The sequence below is a fragment of the Bos mutus genome, chromosome 4, assembly GCF_027580195.1.
Source record: "Bos mutus isolate GX-2022 chromosome 4, NWIPB_WYAK_1.1, whole genome shotgun sequence".
NCBI classification, from domain to species: domain Eukaryota; kingdom Metazoa; phylum Chordata; class Mammalia; order Artiodactyla; family Bovidae; genus Bos; species Bos mutus.
Window position 1 is genome coordinate 105,746,852 of NC_091620.1, and position 25,630 is coordinate 105,772,481.

At 42.1% G+C, this 25,630-nt stretch overlaps 1 protein-coding gene across 5 annotated transcripts in view; it reads right to left on the reverse strand.

The window, feature by feature from the left end:
- Nucleotides 1-25,630, reverse strand: part of ASB4 (ankyrin repeat and SOCS box containing 4) — a 271,537-nt gene that overhangs the window by 20,585 nt on the left and 225,322 nt on the right. For 4 of the 5 annotated variants that reach the window (XM_070369826.1, XM_070369828.1, XM_070369827.1 and 1 more), the window contains one exon: nucleotides 17,082-17,572. In XM_070369826.1, coding sequence (XP_070225927.1) covers nucleotides 17,082-17,572 — 491 coding nt within the window. Of the gene's footprint in view, nucleotides 1-9,781; nucleotides 9,972-17,081; nucleotides 17,573-25,630 lie in introns of all 5 variants that reach the window. The other variant, XR_011464041.1, reaches the window with a different exon arrangement.

The window sequence follows — 25,630 nt, forward strand, 5'->3', positions numbered from 1 at the left end:
TTATTTCCCCTTGTCCTGCTCACACTAACTCACTGCCTAGAACCCTTCTCCATTTCTGACATGACACCCTGGGCAGGACTCACACCTGTCTCTACTTAACTTTTTCTAGACAGGAGAAAAATGTCATTTCAGTAATAAAAATGTTGACTTTAATAACTGAAACTCTAAATTTTATTCAGAAGTTTCTTCTCTCCCATAGTCTAGGCGTATTTCAAGCTGCAGTTGGAAAGGAGGTACCTGTGGATGTGGGAAAACAGGAAATACATACTTGATCTTTGCTCTGGTTCCTAACACACAGAGCTCCTTAATGGAGCTCCTTTACATCATTCAGTTATGCTAATGAAGTAACTCTTAATGGGGCTCCTAGAGAGAATTTAAGAATTCTTAAATTTTTAAAGAGATGGGAATACCAGAACACCTGACCTGCCTCTTGAGAAATCTGTATGCAGATCAGGAAGCAACAGTTAGAACTGGACATGGAACAACAGACTGGATCCAAATCGGGAAAGGAGTACATCAAGGCTCTATATTGTCACCCTGCTTATTTAACTTATATGCAGAGTACATCATAAGAAAGGCTGGGCTGGAAGAAGCACAAGCTGGAATCAAGATTGCTGGGAGAAATATCAATAACCTCAGATATGCAGATGACACCACCCTTATGACAGCAAGTGAAGAGGAACTAAAAAGCCTCTTGATGAAAGTGAAAGAGGAGAGTGAAAAAGCTGGCTTAAAGCTCAACATTTAGACAACTAAGATCATGGCAGCTGGTCTCATCACTTCATGGTAATGGGGAAACAATGGAAATGACAATAGGCTTTACTTTTCCGGGCTCCAAAATTACTGCAGATGGTGACTGCAGCCATGAAATTAAAAGATGCTTACCCCTTGGAAGGAAAGTTATGACCAATCTGGACAGCATATTCAAAAGCAGAGACATTACTTTACCAACAAAGGCCCGTCTAGTCAAACCTTGATTTTTCCAGTAGTCATGTATGGATGTGAGAGTTGGACTATAAAGAAAGCTGAGCACTGAAGAATTGATGCTTTTGAACTGTGGTGTTAGAGAACACTCTTGAGAGTCCCTTGGACTGCAAGGAGATCCAACCAGTCCATCCTAAAGGAGATCAGTCCTGAGTGTTCATTGGAAGGACTGATGCTGAAGCTGAAACTCCAATACCTTGGCCACCTCATGCAAAGAACTGACTCATTTGAAAAGACCCTGATGCTGGTAAAGATTGAAGGCAGGAGGAGAAGGGGACGATAGGATGAGATGGTTGGATGGCATCACCGACTCAATGGACATGAGTTTGGGTAAACTCCAGGAGTTGGTGATGGACAGGGAGGCCTGGCGTGCTGCAGTTCATGGGGTCGCAAAGAGTAGGACATGACTGAGCTACTGAACTGAACTGAACTGAGAGAGCTTCGAGATGTAGACTGGTTACTGGAAAGACCAATCCCTGATTAGAGGCTTGAAACTTTTACACACCTTGCTTTCTACCACCAGGGAAAGACAGAGGGGCTGGAGATTGAGTTCAACCACCAGTGGCCAATGATTTCATCAGTCACACCTAATGAAACTCCCTAAAAGATGGTGTTTCAGGCAGCTTCTAGGTGGGTGAGCACATCAAAGTGCTTGGAGGGCGACGTGCTCCCAAAGGGCATGAAAGCTCTGTGCACCCTCCCCATGCCTTGCCCGATGTATCACCTCTAATTGTCTATTCCCGAGTTTTACCCTTTATGATAAACCAGTATGCCTACCATTAGAAAGTGGGCATGGCTCTGCACTTAAAACTTTTTGAAGGAAATTTTCTTCCTAATTTCCTGGTCCTTCTGAACCTCCAGCTATTGTTATTGGGCAAAAGTCACAAAACTGGTTTTTCCCACCTCCTTTACAAGTCCTTCTTAGGTAGTGTAGCATTGCATTTTTCAGTGTGAGGTGGTAAGTACCCAATGTCTTGGGACTTCAAACAAAACTACAGTGGAAGGATGATCATTTTAATACCCAGTTGTGTGTGTGTGTGCCAAGGTCACCTGACTGAAGGGCCCATTTCAGGAAGATAAAGTTAAGAGCAGGTAAGATGGGGCCAGCTGACAGTATAACTAGAAGGTCGGCTTGAAGAGCTTGGGACCGACCTAACAGGCATTAGGAAGCTACATATTTACATCTAGCTATGTTATCTAGAAAACTACATATTCCTAGAAAAGGAAATGGCAACCCCCTCCAGTATTCTTGCCTGGAGAAGCCCATGGACAAAGGAGCCAGGCAGGCTACAGTCCTTGGGGTTGCAAAAGGGTCACACGTGACTTAGTGGCTAAAACAAGCAACAACAAAAAACATACTCTTAATAAGAAAGGGTTATATTCAATCAATTCATCCCATGGGGAAGCCTTTATTGAGCACTGGGTTAAGCACTGTGACAGTAATTCTGAGTTCGTATCCTGCTTTTGTCCTCAAGGAGCTTGCAGCCTAGTTGAAGAGAAAAAGACATAGATATTTCAAAGAGTTCAAAAGCAATGCATGCCAGTAAATAATAAAAGACTAACTTATTAGTTAAAAGATCATCAGTGTCTCTTGAGCACCATGACCACAAAGGGAAAAATGAGGCTATCAAGGCATGGGAGTGCACCAGATGGCTCGTCAGCCAGCTTCCCTGTTAGTCATGAGCAGCAAGGGTAACTGAGGCTGCGAGAAAGAACAAGTAGGGTTTAATGACTCATCAGATACAGAGAGTATAGAATGCAGCTTTGAAACCCGAGATCAAGCACAAATAGGGTACCACCCATGGAAATGAGGAAACGGGAAGGGCATTCTAATCTGAGGATGGTCAGACAATGAACAGAAGGTATGTCCTGTGTTATGTCCTAGGTTGGTTTAAAATGTGCATGAATAGATACCCTAATGAGAAGGTCAAGATGGAGGAGGAGATTTGTGAATCACCACAGAATGTGCTGGTCAGGCTCAGTTACACTGAGCCTGTTGCTGCTGCTGCTCCTAAGTCGCTTCAGTCATGTCAGACTCTGTGCGACCCCATAGATAGCAGCGCACCAGGCTCCCCCGTCCCTGGGATTCTCCAGGCAAGAACACTGGAGTGGGTTGCCATTTCCTTCTCTAATGCAGGAAAGTGAACAGTGAGAGTGAAGTCGCTCAGTCATGTCTGACTCTTACTGACCCCATGGACTGCAGCCTACCAGGCTCCTCCATCCATGGGATTTTCCAGGCAAGAGTACTGGAGTAGGGTACCATTGCCTTCTCCCAGTTACACTCTAAATGAATATAAACAGAAAAGGTAGAGGACTGTGGTCTGAAGCTTGATGAATCCTATTAGGCAGGAGAGAGGACATAGGAAAAAAAATTACAGCTACCATTTTTGAGAACTTAAATGTGCCATGGCCTGTGTTAAATATATGCTGAATTTTCTGACAACCCTATGAGGTTCAGTTCAGTTCAGTTCAGTTCAGTTATTCAGTCATGTCCGATCTCCTTGCAACCCCATGATTTGCAGCACACCAGGCCTCCCTGTCCATCACTAACTCCTGGAGTTCACTCAGACTCACGTCCATTGAGTCAGTGATGCCATCCAGCCATCTCATCCTCTGTTGGCCCCCTCTCCTCCTGCCCCCAATCCCTCCCAGCATCAGAGTCTTTTCCAATGAGTCAACTCTTCGTATGAGGTGGTCAAAGTACTGGAGTTTCAGCTTTAGCATCATTCCTTCCAAAGAACACCCAGGACTGATCTCCTTTAGGATGAACTGGTTGGATCTCCTTGCAGTCCAAGGGACTCTCAAGAGTCTTCTCCAACACCACAGTTCAAAAGCATCAATTCTTCGGTGCTCAGCTTTCTTCACAGTCCAACTCTCACATTCATACATGACCACTGGAAAAACCATAGCCTTGACTAAATGGACCTTTGTTAGCAAAGTAATGGCTCTGCTTTTGAATACGCTGTCTAGGTTGAGAGTCCCTTGGACTGCAAGGAGATCCAACCAGTCCATTCTAAAGGAGATCAGTCCTGGGTGTTCTTTGGAAGGAATGATGCTAAAGCTGAAACTCCAGTACTTAGTCTTATAATTATCTCTGCATGACAGACTTAAAATCAAAGGCAGAAAGAATACAAACTCAAGTGTACTTAGCTAGTAAATGACAGAGACAGGATTCAAACTCAGGTCTGTGTGACTCCAGAAGTCAAAACTAAGTTGAATGAAAGTGGTGAGAGTGGCCGTCCATGTCTTGTTGCTTATCTTAGAGGAAATGCTTTCAGTGTGTCACCATTGAATATGATGTTAGCTGTGGGTCTGTCATATGTGGCTTTTATTATATTGTGGCATATTCCCTCCATGCCTTCTTTCTGGAGCACTTTTCTCATAAATTAATATTGAAATTTTTTCAAAAGCTTTTTCTGCTTCACATGGTATGGTCTTAGGAAGCATGGCCTCACCTGAGGACTGTGTCAGTCCCCACAAACAGGCTAACCAGAAGGGGCTCTACCAAGTAGAGGTTTAAGTCAACTGTGTGCTAGAAAATGTTCAACAGGCATTTTGTAAAAAAAAAAAATTGTACACATATCTATATGTATATTAGTTTATGTTTTGCTAATATAAAGAATGTAAAGCCTACAATTTACAAATAATAAAATGTCCAATATGATTTATTTTCTATTCCATAAGGCCAACTGGTGCTCTCAAAATGCTTTAACTTTTTTTATATAAATTTTGTATAGACATAAGTTGTGTTCAGAGCTAGTCTGTGTCTGCAACTGGAGAGTGCCTGTTTGCTTCACAAATGGGAAACAATGAAGACATTGGAAAGTCACTCATTCATCAATGACATAAGGACTTTTATGTGGAAGCATTTAAGGGCTTTTTGAATACTGGAAGCAGATTTTCTCAATTTTTTGTACTATTCACAATGTAAGAGCTACAGACACCACACACTGCAAAGTTTTAAGTTTAATCTGCATTAGTAACATTCTCTCCATTAATTTTGGAAATTTAGACATCAACAAAGAAATAAGTCAAGGTCTGAATGGTAACATTTGCTGGTTTCTGTGATGTAAACACTTCATCATGGCCTATGTAAAGTGACCAACATGAGGTCTCTGAATATATGGTAGGGAAGAGGTGTACAGTTGCATCATCATATGTTTTCATCAAACAGCTCCCATATATGCAAATAATATCAAGAGCATAGACATGCAGAGTAAAATAATCAGGAGGTGTTAATAATACATTTTGAGTTTTTGTTTTTAATATGCTTTATTTGTTGTAGGTTGGTATGACTTGATTTTTAATAATGGTTGCATTTAACAATCAACTCACAAAACTCATGGTAATTTAATAATCAATTTTCGCAAGCTACAGCAAGCCAATTCGAGCACACAATTGCTTTCAACCATCCCTGTATTTAAGAACTGCAGTGCAGACTAAATGTGCATACCGAAACTCCAAACCAGCTAAGGCATCAGAATCATCCTGCCCAGTGGTGAGCTCCAAATGTGCACAACATAAATACTAGTTTTATGAAAAGATCCATTCACATACATATTCTGGGTACAGTGCACAAAGTTGAGCTGCTGACAATATTTCAGCTAGGTCTACGTAAATAAAGAATAATCCTATATCATCAACGCCTAAGGGTTGGAGTCAGACATCCATTGCTATGGGACCTCTGAAGAGTCAGCATTTCTGAGTCTATGGAAAATGTAACCAGAAGGATTTCTCTATGGGTACATGGCTGTCAAGGTGGGGAGGTAATTCTTCCAGGACCTTGGTCTTGGGGAATTGAGGCAGACGTGGCGACTCTTTTCTGTAGTTGGGATGAGAATGGCAGATATGCAGCTCTGTGTAAAAGAGACAGACAAAACCTGAGGCTGACTGACTGCTCTGAACACTAGTTTATAAGCTACCATAACAGCATCAGAGACTGTGAGGGTTGCAAAGGACCCTAGGGATTATCTAATACCTTTAACTTGAAGATAAGGAAATCGAAACCCCGAGAGGCACACAAAGAGAAAGCATGGTTTTAGGCCTTCATCTGAGTTCAGTGCCCTTTCAAATGTAGTGTGATAACCTTATTTTAATCCTTAAGTAATGACCAGTGAAATGAATGGTTTAAAGGTACAAATCCTATTGCACAGATATTTGGAACAAGAAACATTCTGTATTATAATCATTACAGTAATTATAGGCTGGATTTTGTTGAAATTTCAAAATAACTCCCTTTTTAATGCAAAGATGTTAATAATAATAATGAAAACAGCACCCTTCAAGACCTCTATATACATCCTTCTCTAAAGACTCCCAGATACTTCCTTTCTGGAAGAATATACCATGGTGAAAAGTACGCAGGTCATCAGATGAGTAATCCATAATGAAGATTTAAATTTAAGAGTTACCAGGATGTAGACGCCAGCTGAAATCAACCCAAGGCCCGAGTCAAAAATATACTTGTACAGGAATGCCGAAAACAAAGCGCATGGGGAAGTCAGGCAGCTTATAGTTCAGGTGCCCATTCATAACACTGACTTCTGCGCTGCATGAATTCCCAGGCTACACTCACTCTTCATGGAAACCACACTGGTCATGCTTAAAGACACAGTGCTCACACGCCCAGTACAAGTAATCCAGCTTTAGGAATTCCTTACCTCCCACTGCCTGCCAACACGTTGAACACAAAGGAGATGTGGCCAAAAGTTAACTCTCCTCTTGTAACACACACTTTATCACCTAGGGTTTCCTGATTTAGCAAATAATAATAATAATGTAGGGTGTTTTTAGGATAAATATGGCCTCGGTAGTGCATGGGACATATTCATACTAAAAGTTACTTTTTACTGATGAATTTCAAATTTAATTGAGCATCCTATATTTTGTCTGGCAACCCTATTCCCAGCCCCTATTCAGAAACAGTTCAAACAAAGTTATGTATGCTGTGCTAATTCACTTCAGTCATGTCCGACTCTTCGTGATCCTGTAGACTGTACCCTGCCAGGCTCCTCTGTCTATCGGACTCTCCAGGCAAGAGTACTGGAGGGATTGCTGTGCCCGCCTCCAGGGGATCTTCCCGACCCAGGGATTCCAGGCCTTTGGTGTCTCCTGCACTGGCGCGTGGGTTCTTTACCACTAGCGCCACCTGTATACAGGAATACAATTCATTCATAGTTCAGGAGCCTAACTTCATACATTTGGTGCTTCAGTTTGCACCTGGCATACTCCCATATATCACACGGAGATAACTAACCTTTCATTAGGATAAAAAATTTCAAGTAGTCCTTAAACACCCATCTTGAGACACACAACGTCTGAAGCTCCCACTGCCTGCCATGTTGGGTTTTGCTTACATTGACTAGTAAGTTTTCTGCTGACAGAAGATGGTTCTCACAGTAGGAAAGGCTCCTTTTAGCCTGACAGCTTCCCAACTCTGTGAGCTGACATGTCTAGCTTCTTCCACAACTAAGACAGCTGGACATGCCTTCTTTAAGCCTCAGTAATCATTTCACCAGGCAACAATAAAAAAGAGATGCTTGAGAAAGCAAACTCTAAATCATCACTCTACGGTGACTCCCAGGAACCTTGATCACCAAATGAGGAGGGGCTGGTGTGGACCCAGAAGGTAGACGCTTCCGCTTTCTCTTTGCAAACCCGGGAGACTTCACCTTTTGCACATCTCTGGGGTCTCTATTCTCCCTTCTTAGAAGAAGAGTTGGACAAAAGGTGACAACTGGAGAGACCTTAAGACCCTTCCCTTCACCATCTGACCCCTAAAAGCATAAATCAGAAAACAGATTCAAGGTAAACCCCCTGCCACCCTTCCAACACAAGTACCACCTGTAAGCCACTCCAGCAGAGAAATTCTAAAGCTACGTCTGCCCTTTTATACTGATATCTTTGTGTGCAGAAAGGTACCTGATGATCAGAGACTGCTTATACCCTGGGCTTCATATGCAGAATGGTTCAATGGCAGAAATCTTCTTTACCTTCCCCTAACTTTGACACACCTTTTCCTTCCCCAGAAAATGTCTTTCTTGCCCAAAAAGAAAACCCAGTCTTGGCTCCCTGGGGTATCACTTCCTTCTGAATTATGCTGAAGGGAAAAAAAAAAAAAATCAAATGTCCTTCTGTACCCTGGAAAGCAATTACAGGCCCTATAATTCTTCCCCCCCCCCTTATGTAATTTATACATAAATTACATACGGGTGGCTTTCCGTGAAATACACCCTCTACAAATTTGTTTTGTATTTGTAAGACAGCATCTTCAGCTCTGACCTTGTTCCTTGTAAATAAGGAAACCGAATTCCCCATCCACAAGAGAACAAATCACTTTATCTTCTGGATAAATGAGTCAGTCATACTTGTTGTAAAGATGACTTTCTCTTTGGAAAGTCAGGCTGTGGAGTAGTTGCCCTAAATCACTTTGAAGCATCTGCATAGTAAATTGAATAGTTTTTCTTTAGTTTTCCTTTGGAAAGGGCCCAGTTCTCTTATTCAGTCTATTGGGTAGAAACAAAAATGTTTAAAATACCAACCATCTACCAGTAGCCAACTGAATCCTTAAATCTCTTTAGCATATGGCCAAATTAGAGGAACTCAGAGGAGAAAAACAGAACTGAATAAGATGGCAACCACAGACAGTGTTCCCTGGAACACATATTTTATTCTACAGGTGAGTGAAGCTGCTAAAGTAAGGCTGGTAGGGAAGACTCCTACAATGGACCAAGAGTATATTTTGGGAGGAAAAGGAAAGGAAGAAATTTTGTTGTGCATCTACTAGCCTCAATGATTTACATGCCTTACTCACTGTTCAGACATTCCTGGAAAGCTGATATTTTTAATCTTTGTTTTCTCTTGGTTCTGAAAGATCAAGGGAAAATCACACGGCCACAATGAGAACTTATACCCACAGTTACTAAGCCCCTCTTCCTACTTCCCTTGCTGTTATCTCTCAGAAAACTGCCTTTGTGAACAGGACTTAAGATCTTCTTCACATTTGGAAGATTCCTTGTGGGAGAACAGAAACTCCATTTAAAGACCTGTCCCCTCTAGTCTGGCACTTTTTAAAAAAGCATTAACTTCAGTTTCAATACAGTTTGTCATCATAATTGTCTTACCAGCCTCAAGAAGTTACATGTCAAGGAGAGGGATGTTCTACTGTCCAGAGCCGTAGGCAGATCCGGATAGCTACCAATCCTTTCTGCACCACAAGCCAAGGGGGGAATTCCAGAGGGCAACATCTCAATTTCAGGGCTTTTAGTATAGTCACATTCCCTTCCTCCACGGGTAACATTCTGATAGGATTTCTTTCTAAAATTGAAATGCTCATGATCTCCAATCCCAGAAGGAAGTGCTTTCATTCTCTTTCATCAGAGGTCTAGCCAAGAAAGTCTGGCAGTAACTGAAAGAAATCTTTAGGAATCAGGCAGAATGCCTTTTTTTTTGAAGCAGCAATTGTTTGACGTTGGAAATTTTAAAGACCTTTCCTAATTGGTGAAGACCACTTTGACTCTAAAATTGAAGAGGAAGTTTGGAAGGGGAGGCGGGTGTGTTTCTAGCTTGACCACTGCCGCTCTCCAGACCAGCAGCCCCACAGGAAACCTTTCAGAAGCCACTTCCCTCCATTTTGAGCCAGGAGGAAGCAATTCTATGGGACCAGGTTCTCCCTCCACCATCTGGAGTCACCTGTGGCTCCACCCCACCAGCACCACGCTCCTGGGGGGATGGGAAGCAGCAACTCAATCCCTAATGAGATTCTTACCAGGAAATGAGACAAGGATCTTTTACTTACTTTTGATGCTTTCGAACTTTGGTGCTGGAGAAGACTCTTGAGAGTCCCTTGGACAGTTAGGAGATCAAACTCGTCAGTCCTAAAGGAAATCAACCCTGAATATTCATTGGAAGGACTGATGTTGAAGCTGAACCTTCAGTACTTTGGCCACCTGATGCGAAGAGCCGACTCATTGGAAAAGACTCTGATGCTGGGTAAGATTGAAGGCAAGAAGAGAAGGCGGGACAGAGGATGAGATGGTTGGATGGCATCACCAACTCAGTGGACATGAATTTGAGCAAACTCGGGGAGATGGTGAAGGTCAGGGAAGCATGGCATGCTGCAGTCCATGGGGTCACAGCGAGTCAGACATGACTTAGCAACCGAACAACTTAATTTTGCAGAGACCTGTTTTCAGTTCAGTTCAGTTCAGTCACTCAGTCATGTCTGACTGACTCTTTGTGACCCCATGAATTGCAGCATGCCAGGCCTCCCTGTCCATCACCAACTCCCGGAGTTCATGCAAACTCAAGTCCATCGAGTCGGTGATGCCATCCAGCCGTCTCACCCTCTGTCGTCCCCTTCTCCTCCTGCCCCCAATCCCTCCCAGCATCAGAGTCTTTTCCAATGAAGTCAACCAGCAGGGGGGTTCAGAATAAAACTCAACATTTAGTCTCTAGGTATTCTCATACATTGTCTCTCCTGGGAAACCCCTGTGGGCAAACCAGGCTTAGGGAAACTGATTCTACTGCTCAACAGATAAGTAATGGTAACAGCAGTTACAGTTACTATTTATTTAATGGTTGCCTGGCAACCCACTCCAGTATTCTTAACTGGAGAATCCTATGGACAGAAGAGCCTGATGGGCTACAGTCCATGGGGTTGCAAGAGTTGGACATGACTGAAGCAACTTAGCACACACACGTGACCAGAAATGGTAAACACTTTTTAAATATTAGCATGTTTCATTCTTAAAGCAACCTTAGGAGAAGGCTATAATTATTCACAGATAAAGTGGCAAGGTATGTCTCCCTGGCACCTCCATGTCCTCGGTCTCTCTCCATCCTCTTCTCTGGAAGGAAGATGGCCTTAGAACATAAATATACACAAAATTATGCTTTATGAAATGAGTCATATTAGAAAGACACCGATTTTTGTGTGTGTGTCTTCTAGAAGTCCCACTATGAAGAGAGAGATGTGGGTGGAGATAAAAAAATGGAGGTAGTCCAAGGGGAAGATATTTATAGATGCAGGATGAAGGTTGGGTGAGGAATTGGGGGAGGGACCTTGCAAGAACTGAAATTGACTCCAGAAAAAAATACAAATATGTTTGGCACCATCTTCTGGGCTCTGAGCATATTTGTGATGTACTGTGAGTAAGGTTCATTACTTTCTAGTGAAGGAATCAGTCTGCGTATTATTGCCAAGGCATAGAGCATATCCATTTCACAGGGGAGGAAATTGAGGCTCAAGAAGTAAGATATTCATTCAAAATCACACTCACGTGAGTGGCAGTCACAAATTTATCTGACGTCCCTCCCCCCCAAATTCTATGCTTTCCTGATATGCATAGCATGGCAAAGTCTAGAATGAATTTCACTAGTTATGAGTGACAAAGCAGAGGTAAAAATTTTAAATAGGAACCTTTCATATGTGGAGAAGGAAATGGCACCCCACTCCAGTACTCTTGCCTGGAAAATCCCATGGATGGAGGAGCCTGGTGGGCTGCAGTCCATGGGGTCGCTAAGTTGGACACGACTGAGTGACTTCACTTTCACTTTTCACTTTCATGCACTGGAGAAGGAAATGGCAACCCACTCCAGTGTTCTTGCCTGGAGAATCCCAGGGAGGGAGAAGCCTGGCGGGCTGCTGTCTATGGGGTCGCAGAGAGTTGGACACGACTGAAGCGACTTAGCAGCAGCAGCAGATACCAGTGTGTATGATCCAGAAAAGGGGTGCAAACTAAGAAGTAGATATTCATAGCTAAAAATTATGGATCACTGTACTTTGAATAAAAGTTGTTCAATTTATCATAGAATATGACCAATTGACTTTATTTCTAAGGTGCTTGCATCAAAACTTATCATAAAAAAGTATTTTTTCATTCCAAAGCCCATTGGTCAATGAGGAAATTGCAAGGAAGGTAAGAATTAACAACTGAGGCCAACCAGGTGCCTTCAACATTAGATTTTATGAGTATTTTTCCAGGCTGTTTAGGCAGCAGTCTTTCTTCAAATTTTATAAAGAAAATATAAGGGTTAAGCATTGTTCTAATTCTTGTATTTTCAGACATACCTTGACCGAGATCCCCAGGCAAAAATACGTAATAGCTAAAAACTTGCGAGAAATACAAACTTTGATGTGGGAAAAGGGAAGCCTTAGGTACAAACTGATTGTTCAGCCGCTAAGTCGTGTCTGACTCTTTGCAACCCCATGGACTGTAGCGCACCAGGCTTCCCTGTCCTTCACTATCTCTCAGAGTGTGCCCAAGTTCATGTCCATTGAGTCGGTGATGCCATCCAACCATCTCATCCTCTGTTGCTCCCTTCTCCTCCTGCCCTCAATCTTTCCCAGCATCGGGGCTTTTCCAATGAGTCAGCTCTTGCATCAAGTGGCCAAAGTATTGGAGCTTCAGCTTCAGCATCACTCCTTCCAGTGAATATTCAGGGTTGATTTCACAAAGATGTAAAAATTTACTAGGATGCATATGAATTATTCCAGGTAAGAAATAAGAAGTAGAGAATTAGTTTAGATGATTTACCAGAAAAAAAATAGAAGGGATGCTGGAGTAGGGGCAGGAGTCCAAAATCCATGAGATACCCAAGGAAGGGAAGGCTGTAGAATCTGCCTTCATGGAGATTTGCAAACACAATAAGAACATTAGTTCTCCTTAAGGTCCTGAGAATTAAATATAATGACCTCTTTAGGTCTCTTCTTGTGTTGTGATCCTTCAGGTTTAATTACACTTCGTGGGTAATATTAGAAAACACAGTAGAAACTGCTAAATCTAAGGGCTTAGGCTCAGGAGTCAGACAGACCTCAGTCTGAATCAAACACATGACTATTAACTTTTAATAGGCTTGAGCCAACCAGCAACCCTCCTATATTTCCCAAGTCCATTTGCTCCCCATGATAAACATCTCACACCTTCACCTTTGCCTTAAGCCTTCAAACCTCGTCTCCATCCACTTCTCATTTTTCATTGAGAAAACAGAAGCAATTTTAATAGAACTTGTACAAACTCTTATTAACATATCTACCAACATCTGCACATCTGGGTACACAGGCACTGCTTTTCCTTCTACTATCATGGGAAATAGATGGGGAAACAGTGGAAACAGTGACAGACTTTATTTTTCTGGGCTCCAAAATCACTGCAGATGGTGATTGCAGCCATGAAATTAAAAGACGCTTACTCCTTGGAAGGAAAGTTATGACCAACCTAGATAGCATACTCAAAAGCAGAGACATTACTTTGCCAACAAAGCTCCATCTAGTCAAGGCTATGGTTTTTCCTGTGGTCATGTATGGATGTGAGAGTTGGACTGTGAAGAAAGCTGAGCACCGAAGAATTGATGCTTTTGAACTGTGGTGTTGGAGAAGACTCTTGAGAATCCCTTGGACTGCAAGGAGATCCAACCAGTCCATGCTGAAGGAGATCAGCCCTGGGTGTTCATTGGAAGAACTGATGCTAAAGCTGAAACTCCAGTACTTTGGCCACCTCATGCAAAGAGTTGACTCATTGGAAAAGACTCTGATGCTGGGAGGGATTGGGGGCAGGAGGAGAAGGGGACAACGGAGGATGAGATGGCTGGATGGCATCACCAACTCGATGGACGTGAATTTGGGTGAGCTCTGGGAGTTGGTGAAGGACTGGGAGGCCTGAAGTGCTGCAATTCATAGGGTTGCAAAGAGTCGGACACGACTGAGCAACTGAACTGAACTGAAGTGATGATGGATGAACTGTCTGCATTAAGAACAACACCTCCATTTGGGTCCTAGACCTCATCTTCTGTCTCCAAATCAAGGTGGTGTTCAAGTAATTGCCTGCAAAAAGTTTTTCTCCCTTTCCTAGAGCACTCCCATCAGTCAACAAACATATCAGCCATCATTCCCTTCTAGCTACGCTTCCATTTGAAGAAAATGCCTCCAATTCTTCACTGGTTTCACTTCCGTTTATCCCTTTTTCCTTTGAATCCACTTTGATTAACCTTTTCTCACCAGTGTGCCACCAAAATAACTCTTGTGGAGGTCCCCAGTAAAACTAGACTAGTTGTCTAGTCCAGTGGCAACTTAGCCCTCATCTTATTGGAAATGCCACCTATATTCAAGCAGTACATGCATGCTAAGTCGCTTCAGTCATGTCCAACTCTTTACGACCCCTTAGACTATAGCCCGCCAGAATCCTCTGTCCATTGGATTCTTCAGGCAAGAATACTGGAGTGGGTTCCCACTCCCTCTTCTAGGGCATCTTCCTGACCCAGCGACGGAGCCCAGGTCTCTGGCGCCTCATGCATTGGCAGGCGGGTTCTTTAGCACTAGCACCATCTGGGAAGCCCATCAGCATAACCTACAAGGCCACATAAGTGGTCTGCAAACCACCTTCTCATGTGCCCCTCCGGCTTCGCTTCCTCTTTCTCACCCCACTTCAGGCACTCTGGCTTCCTCAAACATGTTTAGTCCTCTTACCTCAGAATCTTTGCACCTGCTTTTTTATGCCTAGAATGCTCCCCTCCCACCTCTGCCCACCCCTAGGTATCCACATGACTTGCTTCTTCACATTCTCACTTTCTCTAATCAGCCTTTGTAAAACAGCACGTATGTAAACCAAAGAAACCCCACAGTCTCTTACTTTATTTACCTTGCTTTACTTATCTCCATAGCACCTAACATATCAGAGTGTATTTATTTCATTTGTTGTTTTGTTTTTCCCTACCTCCCACTAGAAAGTAACTTCCATGAACGCCCTTGTTTGATTCATGGCTCTGTCTCCATCTCCTAGAACAGTTCCTGGCACATAATAGGTACTCAGTGAATCTTGTTAAATAAATGAATGTACCTGATTCACTCTGCTATACAGCAGAAACTAACACACTATAAACCAACTGCTACCTGCTGCTAAGCCACTTCAGTCGTGTCCGACTCTGTGCGACCCCATAGACGGCAGCCCACCGGGCTCCCCTGTCCCTGGGATTCTCCAGGCAAGAACACTGGAGTGGGTTGCCATTTCCTTCTCCAATGCATGAAAGTGAAAAGTGAAAGGGAAGTCGCTCAGTCATGGGATTTTCCAGGCACGAGTACTGGAGTGGGGTGCCATTGTCTTCTCCGATAAACCAACTATACTCCAATAAAAAATAATTTTTTAAAAGGAAATACACAGTTCAGTAAAAAATTAATGAGCTTGACCACTTACTCTGTGTGACTTTAGAAAAGTATCTGAATTACATCACCTTTTAAATGAGGATAATATCAATGCCTACCTCAGAGGTTATTATAATAATAAAAGTGAATAATCTGTATAAAGCCTATCTAGAACTCAACAAAAGATATTATTGTAACATTTTTATTACCTTATTTCTAATCACCATAATCTTCTGGAAGGAGAAAGTCAAAGTCGCTCAGTCGTGTTCAACTCTTTGTGACCCCCATGGGCTGTACAGTCTATGGGATTCTCCAGGCCAGAATACAGGAGTGGGAAGCTTTTCCCTTCTCCAGGGGATCTTCCCAACCCAGGGATTGAACCCAGGTCTCCCGCATTGCAGGCAGATTGTTTTACCAGCTGAGCCACAACCTCTTGGAATTCTCTATAAAAGTTTGATAGAGTTCCAGGACATTATGAGAATTACATACAATTTTAAAGAAAAAAAAAAGTCCTCCATTGAAACACCGACAACCAAAAGAAAATTCCTTCCTGAGAGCTCAGGAATCATCAAACTCATCACATCTGCGCTGGGATGTCTGTGGGTTGTCTGCATGGAATGTGCTGAGTGCACCTCCCCTAAATTCCTTAGGGGAACTTTTCTTCCAACTAACCTTCACACTGCAGGACTTCAGACATTTTACCGAGGTAGGAGGTAGAAGCCGGCTGTGAATTTGGTAAAACTTCTGTCTGCTAGCTTTCTGCGACCCTGCATTCGTGAGCACACAAAACTCCTCTGCTGCCTGTTAATTCTTTTAGATGAGTGGGGTCCTAGGTACATTATCATTCGATTTATTTTAGGTGAAAGGCATTTTGGTTTCCAGATTAATTACCATCATCAACTTAATGCTAAACTCTCCCATGCGCTATAGAACCCTTCACTCCTCTACTTCGTAATTTACCATGAAATATTAAAGTTACCTCTTTACGTGTTTGTCTCTCCAGCTAGATTCTAAGCTAACTGAGAGTAGTGACCATGTATTAATCTTGCCAATATTGTTAATATTTGGTCCCTACTAGCCCATGAGACGGAGAAGGCAATGGTACCCCACTCCAGCACTCTTGCCTGGAAAATCCCATGGACAGAGGAGCCTGGTGGGCTGCCGTCTGTGGGGTGGCACAGAGTCTGACACGACTGAAGTGACTTAGCAGCAGCAGCAGCCCATTAGAAATTATCAATAAATACTATTTAAAATAAAGGTTGTGTAGTATATTATAAAATTAAAGACTAGCACCAAGTGAACTAAGGTTGAATACCTACAGTGCCACTGTGTGAGATCAAATCGCTTAACTCCTCTGTGCCTGAGTTTCCTCCTTTATAGAATAATAATATAATCTACCTTATCAGATTATTACAGAATTAAATGGATTAAATTAAGAAATGTAAGATGACTTATAAGTGTGCTTAATAAATATAACTTATTATCTATAATAAATATTAACTATTAGTTCTTAATAAATGTTAGTTTTCATTTAAGTAGAAAACTGAGCCGCCCTTTCCTGTATTCAAACCGGTTCCAAAGCAGGCTCTGTCATCTATAGGCAGGCATTCTGTGGAAGAGCCGCGTGTGCAGTGTGGCGCCATTCGCCGCTTCTGCAGAGGCACAGTATCCTTCTGATCCTGCCCATTCAGTCCCCCAGGAAGCCACTACCAGTTCACAGGCCATGGACAATTACCTGCTATTCTTGCTCTTTCTCTGCTCTCAGCCCAGATTTCAAACAAACGTGGACTAGGCTGAGATAGCCAGGGGTAGATACACAAGTGGAAGGTCAGACGGAAGGTCAGAGGCAGTTAGCCAGGCCTCCGACAGGCGTGAGTGACTTGGAGATTTCAGACTGAGCCACCCTCTGAGTCCCCATTACCCTGCTGCCCATCCGCCCAGTTCTGCGTGGCAGCCTCACCTTATGGAACTGTGGCGGGTATATCCGAGCAGCCCCATGGTTCAGCAGCAGCTGGTAGCAGATCTCAGGCCGGGCGGCGGGTCGCACGGAGGTGACCTTCAGCACATACTGGATGGCAGCGCAGCCGTTGATGTCCATGAGATTGGCTTCCGCGCCGGCCTCCAGCATCATGTCCATGAGCACGTGGTCGCAGTTCCAGGCCGCCTTGTGGAGCGGAGATTTAAAGTCGTCATCCCGGGCGTTGACCTCCGCCTTGTAGTCCAGCAGCATGCGGCAGATGAGGTGATGATCCCGGCTGTACTCCTGCTCTTTGAAGCGGAGGGCCCAGTAGGTTGCGATGGCCAGAGGGGTCTCCATGTGGGCGTTCACACTGTCCACGATGGCCCCGTGCTCCACGTAGAAGGCCACCAGCTCGGGGAGGCCAAAGTGGGCAGCCGTGTGCAAGGGCGTCTCCTCATCCTGGTTGTTGGTCTTCATGTTCACATTCGCCCCTAGAAAGCGAGGTTGAAGCAGACAATTATTTAAACATATTTTACCGTTACTCACAAGGCTCATTAAACAGGCCTTTTCTCGCTGCTTCCAACTACCCATTTGTCCAAGCTCCATTTCTGGACCCCATGGGAGCCAATGCTTTGAAAGGACAGTGCCACCTTCTGGGCAAGCAGTAAATATATGGGGTGATGGGAGAGTGGGCCTGAGAAGGAAGATTGGGACTGTGCAACGCAGCATTGTTAGTTCAGTTCTAGTTCCTACTCCTAGGTGGATTGGGAAATACAAAATGATTCTGATAACCAAATAGCTTTTATCAATAAAATAGCAAGTATTAAAAAAATAAATAAAGGTTATATCACTATCTTTGAGGCTTGTATGTTATATGTGTGGCTTCAAAAGTCATCAATTTCTTGATGAGATTTCTTAAATATCATGTCATTTTTTTTTCTTCCCAAGCAGCTAAACCTAAAAACTTGGTACAAGGGAACTTTAGTGGTATAGAAATTCAGTCTTCTGACTGGACACTGACAGTATCAAGCCGCTGAATTCTATGAGGCTCCTTTGGAACACACCTGGAGCAAAAATAAATACTCTGATGACCAAACTAGAGTAAAGGTCACATTTTGAAAGGAAAATAATAGAAGCTGGGAAAATAAAACACTCATCAAAAAAAAAAAATTAAAGATTGTATGTAATATGTGCAATTTATTGTCGACAATGGCTATTTAGAAATGCAAATTATGAGTGCTTGGAAATCTCCTTAGAAATTACTTAATCCAACCACTTATTTAACAGACAAAGAAAATGAGTAAATTTTATTTTTTCTGATAGGAAAGTTAAGTACTAGAATGATCAATCTGAGAAATTGAAATTTTCCTCTCATCCTGGTTTAATTGGGGTAAGCTAAATGACCCCAGAGGGTCTACTCTATAATCAGTTTTACTGGAAATGTTTATAGTTACTTCAAGGATAAATCTGGGAAGACTTTTATCATTATTATTATTAAGGTAGCGACTAATATTTATTAAGCACTTGCCATGTACAAAATTCTGAGCTAAATGCTTTTCATATGGAATCTTCCTAGCAACTCTTTGCAGGAGGTGCATTTTTATCCCAATTTTACAGATGAAGAAATTTGTACTTAGGCTAATAACTATACTAGGCTAAGAAGCACTAGAACAGAAGTTTGACAGCAGACAGCCTAGCTTCATAATCTCTCACCACTGTGCCATTCTACCTCATTTTTTTTCTTTAAATTTTTTTTTGTTTGCTTTGCTGTCTTTGGATATTTGAAAATTTGAAAGTAATGGAGAAATCATGTTGCATTTTGTTAATTTTAAAAATCTGTTCTCCATGTGTTGCTCCTTTATGCCATTTTTCACGGCATCCTCTGATCATATGGAACACATTTAAGAAAGGGGATACTCCTACCAGCTTGCTGGCTGTCTAATACAAAATCCACCCCCTAGTGAGGTTTCTGAGAGCACATTGTTCTGTAAACTCTGAGACTGTCTCTGCTCCTAACTTCAGACAGCAGAATTATAAGCAAAGATAGTCCCTCATGAAGATCTGCCATTCGTGTTCATCAGGATTCCACCCTGGAGCAGCTCTGGGTCAGATCTCCCTTCAGGTCAGCCCTTCTGTGCTCTGGAGTGAAATGAAATGAATGTCTTCCCAGAAGCCAGTGCGGGGTCACTTCAGACACAGGAGAATTTCCAGTAAGAAAGGGATCAGAGGGTCAGGGTGAAATTTACAGGCCAACTTGGAACAAACCACATCCTTTATTTTTTTTTAATGTATTTGGACATTTACAATGGATCCTTGACCTCTTGCTACAACTAGATATGCTGAATGGTTTGTTTTCCTGAATAGGAGAGCCTTATTTTATATTTGAATTGTGTCTTTGAGTGAACTTTTCCACGAGCTACATAGAAAGTAGAATGATTTGACTACTTCTACTTTAAATTTTGTGATTTATTCAAGAAATTAGAGACCATAAACATAAATTCTTGGGAATGTTAAAAAAAATACACATCTTTAATGTGAAAATGTGTATTGGCTTTCTAGAGCTGCCACATCAAATGCCACAAATTGGGTGGCTACAAACAACAGAAATTTGTTCATGAGTCTAGAGATCAGAAGTGAAATTGAAGTGTTGATAAAGGTGGCTATTTCTGAGAGAGTTTAAAGGGGGACTCTGTCTCGTGCCCCACTCTGAGCTTCTGGTGATGGCAGCAATCCTTGGTGTGCCTTGGCTTGTGGATGTATCCTCCCGGGGCCGCCGCCATGTTCACGTGGTCCTGTCTGTGTCTTCACAAGGCTGCCTTCTTACAGAGACACCAGCCTTCTTACAGACACACCAGCCTTCTTACAGACACACCAGTCTTCTTACAGAGACATCAGACGTACTGCAACAAGGGCCCATGCTGCTCCACTCATCTTAATGAATTACATCTGCAACGACCCCGTATCCAAACAAGGTCACATGCTGACCTGCCAGACATTAGGACTTCAGCATATCTTCTTTTTAGGGGGCAAACAGGGGATACAAGTCCACCCATAATATATAATATTATGTATTATACACACAAACACTGTGTGTGTGTTTGTGTGTACGCCCAGTCGTTCAGTCAGTCCTGTCTGCCTCTTTGTGACTCTTCGTGGCTCATGGACTGTAGCCCACCAGGCTCCTCCGTCCATGGGACTTTCCAGGCAAGAATACTGGAATGGGTTGCCATTCCCTTCTCCAGGGGATCTTCCTGACCCAGGGATCAAACCCATGTCCTTGCGTCTCCAGCACTGGCAGGCAGACTCTTTACCGCGGCCCCACCTGGGAAGCCCACGACATAACATAATATATAACGTGTATTGTGTCTGTGTGTGCGCAGTTGCTCAGTCCTGTCTAATCTGTAACCTGCTAGGCTTCTCTGTCCATGGATTCTCCAGGCAAGAATGTTAGAGTGGGTTGCCATGCCCTCCTCCAGGGCATCCCCTCCGATGTCATTAGATGTTTTTAAATAGGTATTGACTCGATGGATGTGAGTCTGGGTGAACTCCGGGAGTTGGTGATGGACAAGGAGGCCTGGCGTGCTGCGATTCACGGGGTCGCAAAGAGTCGGACACGACTGAGCAACCGAACTGAACTGAACTGTACCAGTCTGCACTCCCATAAGCCATGTGTGAGGGTTCTCATCAACATTTGGGGTTTTCAATCTATTTAATTTTAGCCAGTATGGGAGTGCATAGTGATACCTCATTGTGTTTGAATGTTATGTTTCCCTAATTAACAATTAGTTTAGATATATTTCAATATTTTTAAACAAACATTGCTTTTTATTTACTATTATAAAGCATTTCTGTATTATTATGTTATCATATAAAATATCATTTTAAAATAATGACATAATATTCCACAGAGTCAGTTTACCCTACTGTTAGATGTAAAGGCTTTTTCCAAAGTTTTGATCTTATGACTAATGCTACAATTGATAAATTTATGTGTAAATTTTAAGATTATTTCCTTAGCATAAACTCCCCCAAAATGGAATCATTAAGCTGAAACATCTGAGCTATTTAAAGGGAGACTTGATCGACATGAACTTGAGTAAGTTCCGGGAATTGGTGATAGACAGGGAAGCCTGGCGTGCTGCAGCCCATGGGGTCACCTGACTGAGTGACTGATCTGAACTGAACGATCTCTCATTGATACATGAATGCTGTTTTACTCACCTAGTATGTAGTTACGTAATTAAAATTCTTTTGCAATTTTGGAAGTAAAAAATGGTATCAAAAAATCCCATTGTATTTTTTTTGTGCATTTGTTTTTGGTTTTGGTATTAGAATGCCCTACTCCTCTCAGAGGTTTCAACATTAGCCAGATTAATTACAATTTAATTTGTATATATTTTAAAACATTTAACATTTAATTCACGTGGAAATTATTGTGGTGTGCCTACCAACTTAGGAAGAATTGACATTCTTACAATATAGAGTCTTTTCATGTGGGAACACAGTCTGTTTCTTGAAAAGTTTTCTTTATATTTCTGTAAACTATAGCCCCACAAAATTTGTAGCAATTTTCATTTTAGGGAAGAACAGTAAGTTATTTCTGGGGTAAAGTAACTTCTAATGAAAGAAAGACCTTCATGAACTTTCTAATTTATGCAAGATAGACTCCAGAACTAGTCTGAAATGGTAGCAAATGAGACAGAGACAATTTTTAATTTGCATTGCTTTATAAAGAACCAGGACTTTTTAGATTTCATCGGTAGGCAAAGAACAGATTTGTGTGCACTGAGAATAAGATGCAGAGTGGACATAGGGTAAGAGTGCCACAGAGAGGACACTGGCCACCGGAATGGCACTCTGATACCCCTGAAGCCAGGAGAGCAGGGACACAGTCTCACAGGAGGAACACAGTGTCGGTCAAAATTAAATGTTTTCTGTTCTCCCATACTGTATGATAGTCTCCTTTCCTGACCCTTCAACAGACAGAATCAATTACATGAATCCTAGTTATGAGACCTCACATTTCCTTTTTTCCAAGTAAAATTAAACTACCTCCAAGCACCCACTTGTTGCTGGGCTGATCACCTGTGATCCATCATCGTATGGCTCCCTCTGCTGGGCTCTGCTACTTCCTACAGGCCATGAGTTGGCCCTCAGAAGCATGCTTTCCAAAGAACCCACCTTCCCTGCCAAGTTCTACCACCTCTGAAACCACGTGGGAGTCGGGGCAGGCCTCGGTTACTGCAGAAACTGTCACTGCTTGATCTTCCCAGACTCAACGAAGCCACATCTTGACTCCATCCCTAAGCTGGCGCCTGCCTCCCTCCTTGTCCTGATGGACTTGATTTCTTGCCGATTTTTTTTTTTACAAACTTTTGTGTGTAAGTGGGGAGATGGAATTTGAGGCCAGACCAGTGCTTCGCAACCCTCTGAGACGTGCCTTTTCTATTCCACAATGAAATTCATAAGTAATATACATTATCCACTTTCATATGTAATCTTTTAAAAATAAATCTAGTACCTAGCTAACAGGTAAAGGCAAAATAAAAGTAGTTTCTGATAATCATAACTATATAGTTATGATTGTTAAAAATAATATAAATTACAATGATGTAGTATACATTCTAATAAGTTATTGACTATCCTAGATGAACTCATGAAATGGTTATTTGTTTGAATCCATATGTAGACTCCCAGCAACTATATCGTTGAATTGACACAGGGGTTTGTACCATAACTCAAATACCACACATGTCATTGCCATAATGAATGGTGTTTCAAATGAGAAAAAGAAATCTTGGTTTAGTTTTGCCTTGATTAGCTGCATAGCTCTATTCCTGGAAATTTCCATGTTTATTTACAATTCAAAAGTATTTTATGTTTATATATGTAAAATGGAGTTAGGTTAGAAATCTACTGTGTTACTACATCTAAATATCTATTTTTACATCAGTGCTAAATCTAAGCTTTTTAAAAAAAAATTATGAAAGAACTTAAAAATACAATCTCAGAAAATATAATCAGATCAGATCAGATCAGTTGCTCAGTCATGTCCGACTCTTTGAGACCCCATGAATCGCAGCACGCCAGGCCTCCCTGTCCATCACCAACTCCTGGAGTTCACTCAGACTCACGTCCATCGAGTCAGTGATGCCATCCAGCCATCTCATCCTCTGTCGTCCCTTCTCCTCCTACCCCCAATCCCTCCCAGCATCAGAGTCTTTTCCAATGAGTCAACTCTTCGCATGAGGTGGCCAAAGTACTGGAGTTTCAGCTTTAGCATCATTCCTTCCAAAGAAATCCCAGGGCTGATCTCCTTCAGAATGGACTGGTTGGATCTCCTTGCAGTCCAAGGGACTCTCAAGAGTCTTCTCCAACACCACAGTTCAAAAGCATCAATTCTTCAGCACTCAGCCTTCTTCACAGTCCAACTCTCACATCCATACATGACCACAGGAAAAACCATAGCCTTGACTAGACGGACCTTTGTTGGCAAAGTAATGTCTCTGCTTTTGAATATGCTATCTAGGTTGGTCATAACTTTCCTTCCAAGGAGTAAGCGTCTTTTAATTTCATGGCTGCAGTCACCACCTGCAGTGATTCTATATACCTCTATCCATATTTGACAGATACTAATCTTTGCTATATTTGCTTTGATTTTCTTTTTTCTAAGAAAAAATTTTACAGAAAAAAAGCCAGCCCTTTTCTCCTTTCTTCCCTCCTTTTCTTTCACCTCAGAAGTAACTATTCTAAAGTTGACTTTTGTCATTCCTTTGTAAATTTTTGTTCTTTTATTATTCGCGTGTGTGTGTGTGCGAGCACGTGCTCAGTCATGTCTGACTCTTTGCAACCCCATGGACTGCAGCCCACCAGGCTCCTCTATCCATGGGATTTCTCAGGCAAGAATACTGGAGTGGGTTGCCATTTCCTTTTCTAGGGGATCTTCCTGGATCAGCGATCGAGCCCTTGTCTCCTGCATTGGCAGGTGAATTCTTTACCACTGAGCCGCCTGGAAAGCCCATTACTCACATACGTATCCATAAACAACATAAACACTTTTATTTTGTTTTCCTAAAAACCATATAAGCGGTACTCACTTTTGCAACCTCCTTTGTCAGCCATTTTCTGTTTCTGAGCAGAGAGCTGATTTTTTTTTTTTTTTTCCATTTCAACAGCTGAACAGATTTATATTGTGTAATTAAACAGTTTAATTACAGTTTAGCCATCTCTCTGCTAAAGACACTAAAGTTGTTTTAGCATTTTATAATAACACATATCTTTTAAATCATGCAGGAGTCTCTTTATAGAGAGAAACTGAATTAGTAGTAATAGCATATGAACATTTTCAACCATATTATACTCATCAGTGTTATATCAATTTATATGTCCATCAGTAGAGTTTAAAAGTTCAACATCATTTCCAACACTTGATACCATTGCACTGTTTAATGGTTGCCAATTAGTATGAAATGGTATTTTGATTTAATTTGCATTGCCCTTGTTAGCAGTAGTGTTTTCTCATACGTCTACAGGCAACAAGATTTTAGCTTATATGAATTGCCTATTCATAGTCTCTGCCATTTTTCACTGAGTTGCTTATGTTTTTCTTGTTTACTTTTTAGGATATAGACAAAATCACTGTGGAGAATATGATAAAAACTTTACTGAAGGCAAAAGACTTACATGTAAAGTACTGCTATGTTCATTAATAGAAAGATTCAATAGGGTAAAAGATGGCAATTCTCCCTGAATTAACCTATAATTGCAATGTAATTCAAACATTTTTTACATAATTTTTCAAAAAGTAATGAACAAATCAATTTTGTAAAAAAAAAAAAAAAAAAAGAAGAAGAAGGAAAGAAGAGATGATGAAAGGGGTGTACTTATCCTACCAGGTATTCAAGCAAACTGTAATCAACACCATGTCAGTTCAGTTCAGTTCAGTGACTCAGTCGTGTCCGACTCTTTGCGACCCCATGAACCGCAGCACGCCAGGCCTCCCTGTCCATCACCATCTGCCGAGGTCCGCCCAAACCCATGTCCATCGAGTCGGTGATGCCATCCAGCCATCTCATCCTCTGTCGTCCCCTTCTCCTCCTGCCCTCAATCTTTCCCAACATCAGGGTCTTTTCAAATGAGTCAGCTCTTCGCATCAGGTGGCCAAAGTATTGGAATTTCAGCTTCAACATCAGTCCTTCCAATGAACACCCAGGACTGATCTCCTTTAGGATAGACTGGTTGGATCTCCTTGCAGCCCAAGGAACTCTCAAGAGTCTTCTCCAACTCCACAGTTCAAAAGCATCAATTCTTAGGCACTCAGCTTTCTTTACAGCCCAACTCTCACATCCATACATGACTATTGGAAAAACCTTAGCCTTGACTAGATGGACATTTGTTGGCAAAGTAATGTCTCTGCTTTTTAATATGCTGTCTAGGTTGGTCATAACTTTCCTTCCAAGGCATAAACGTCTTTTAATTTCATGGCTGCAGTCACCATCTACAGTGATTTTGGAGCCCCTAAAAATAAAGTCAGCCACTTTTTCCACTGT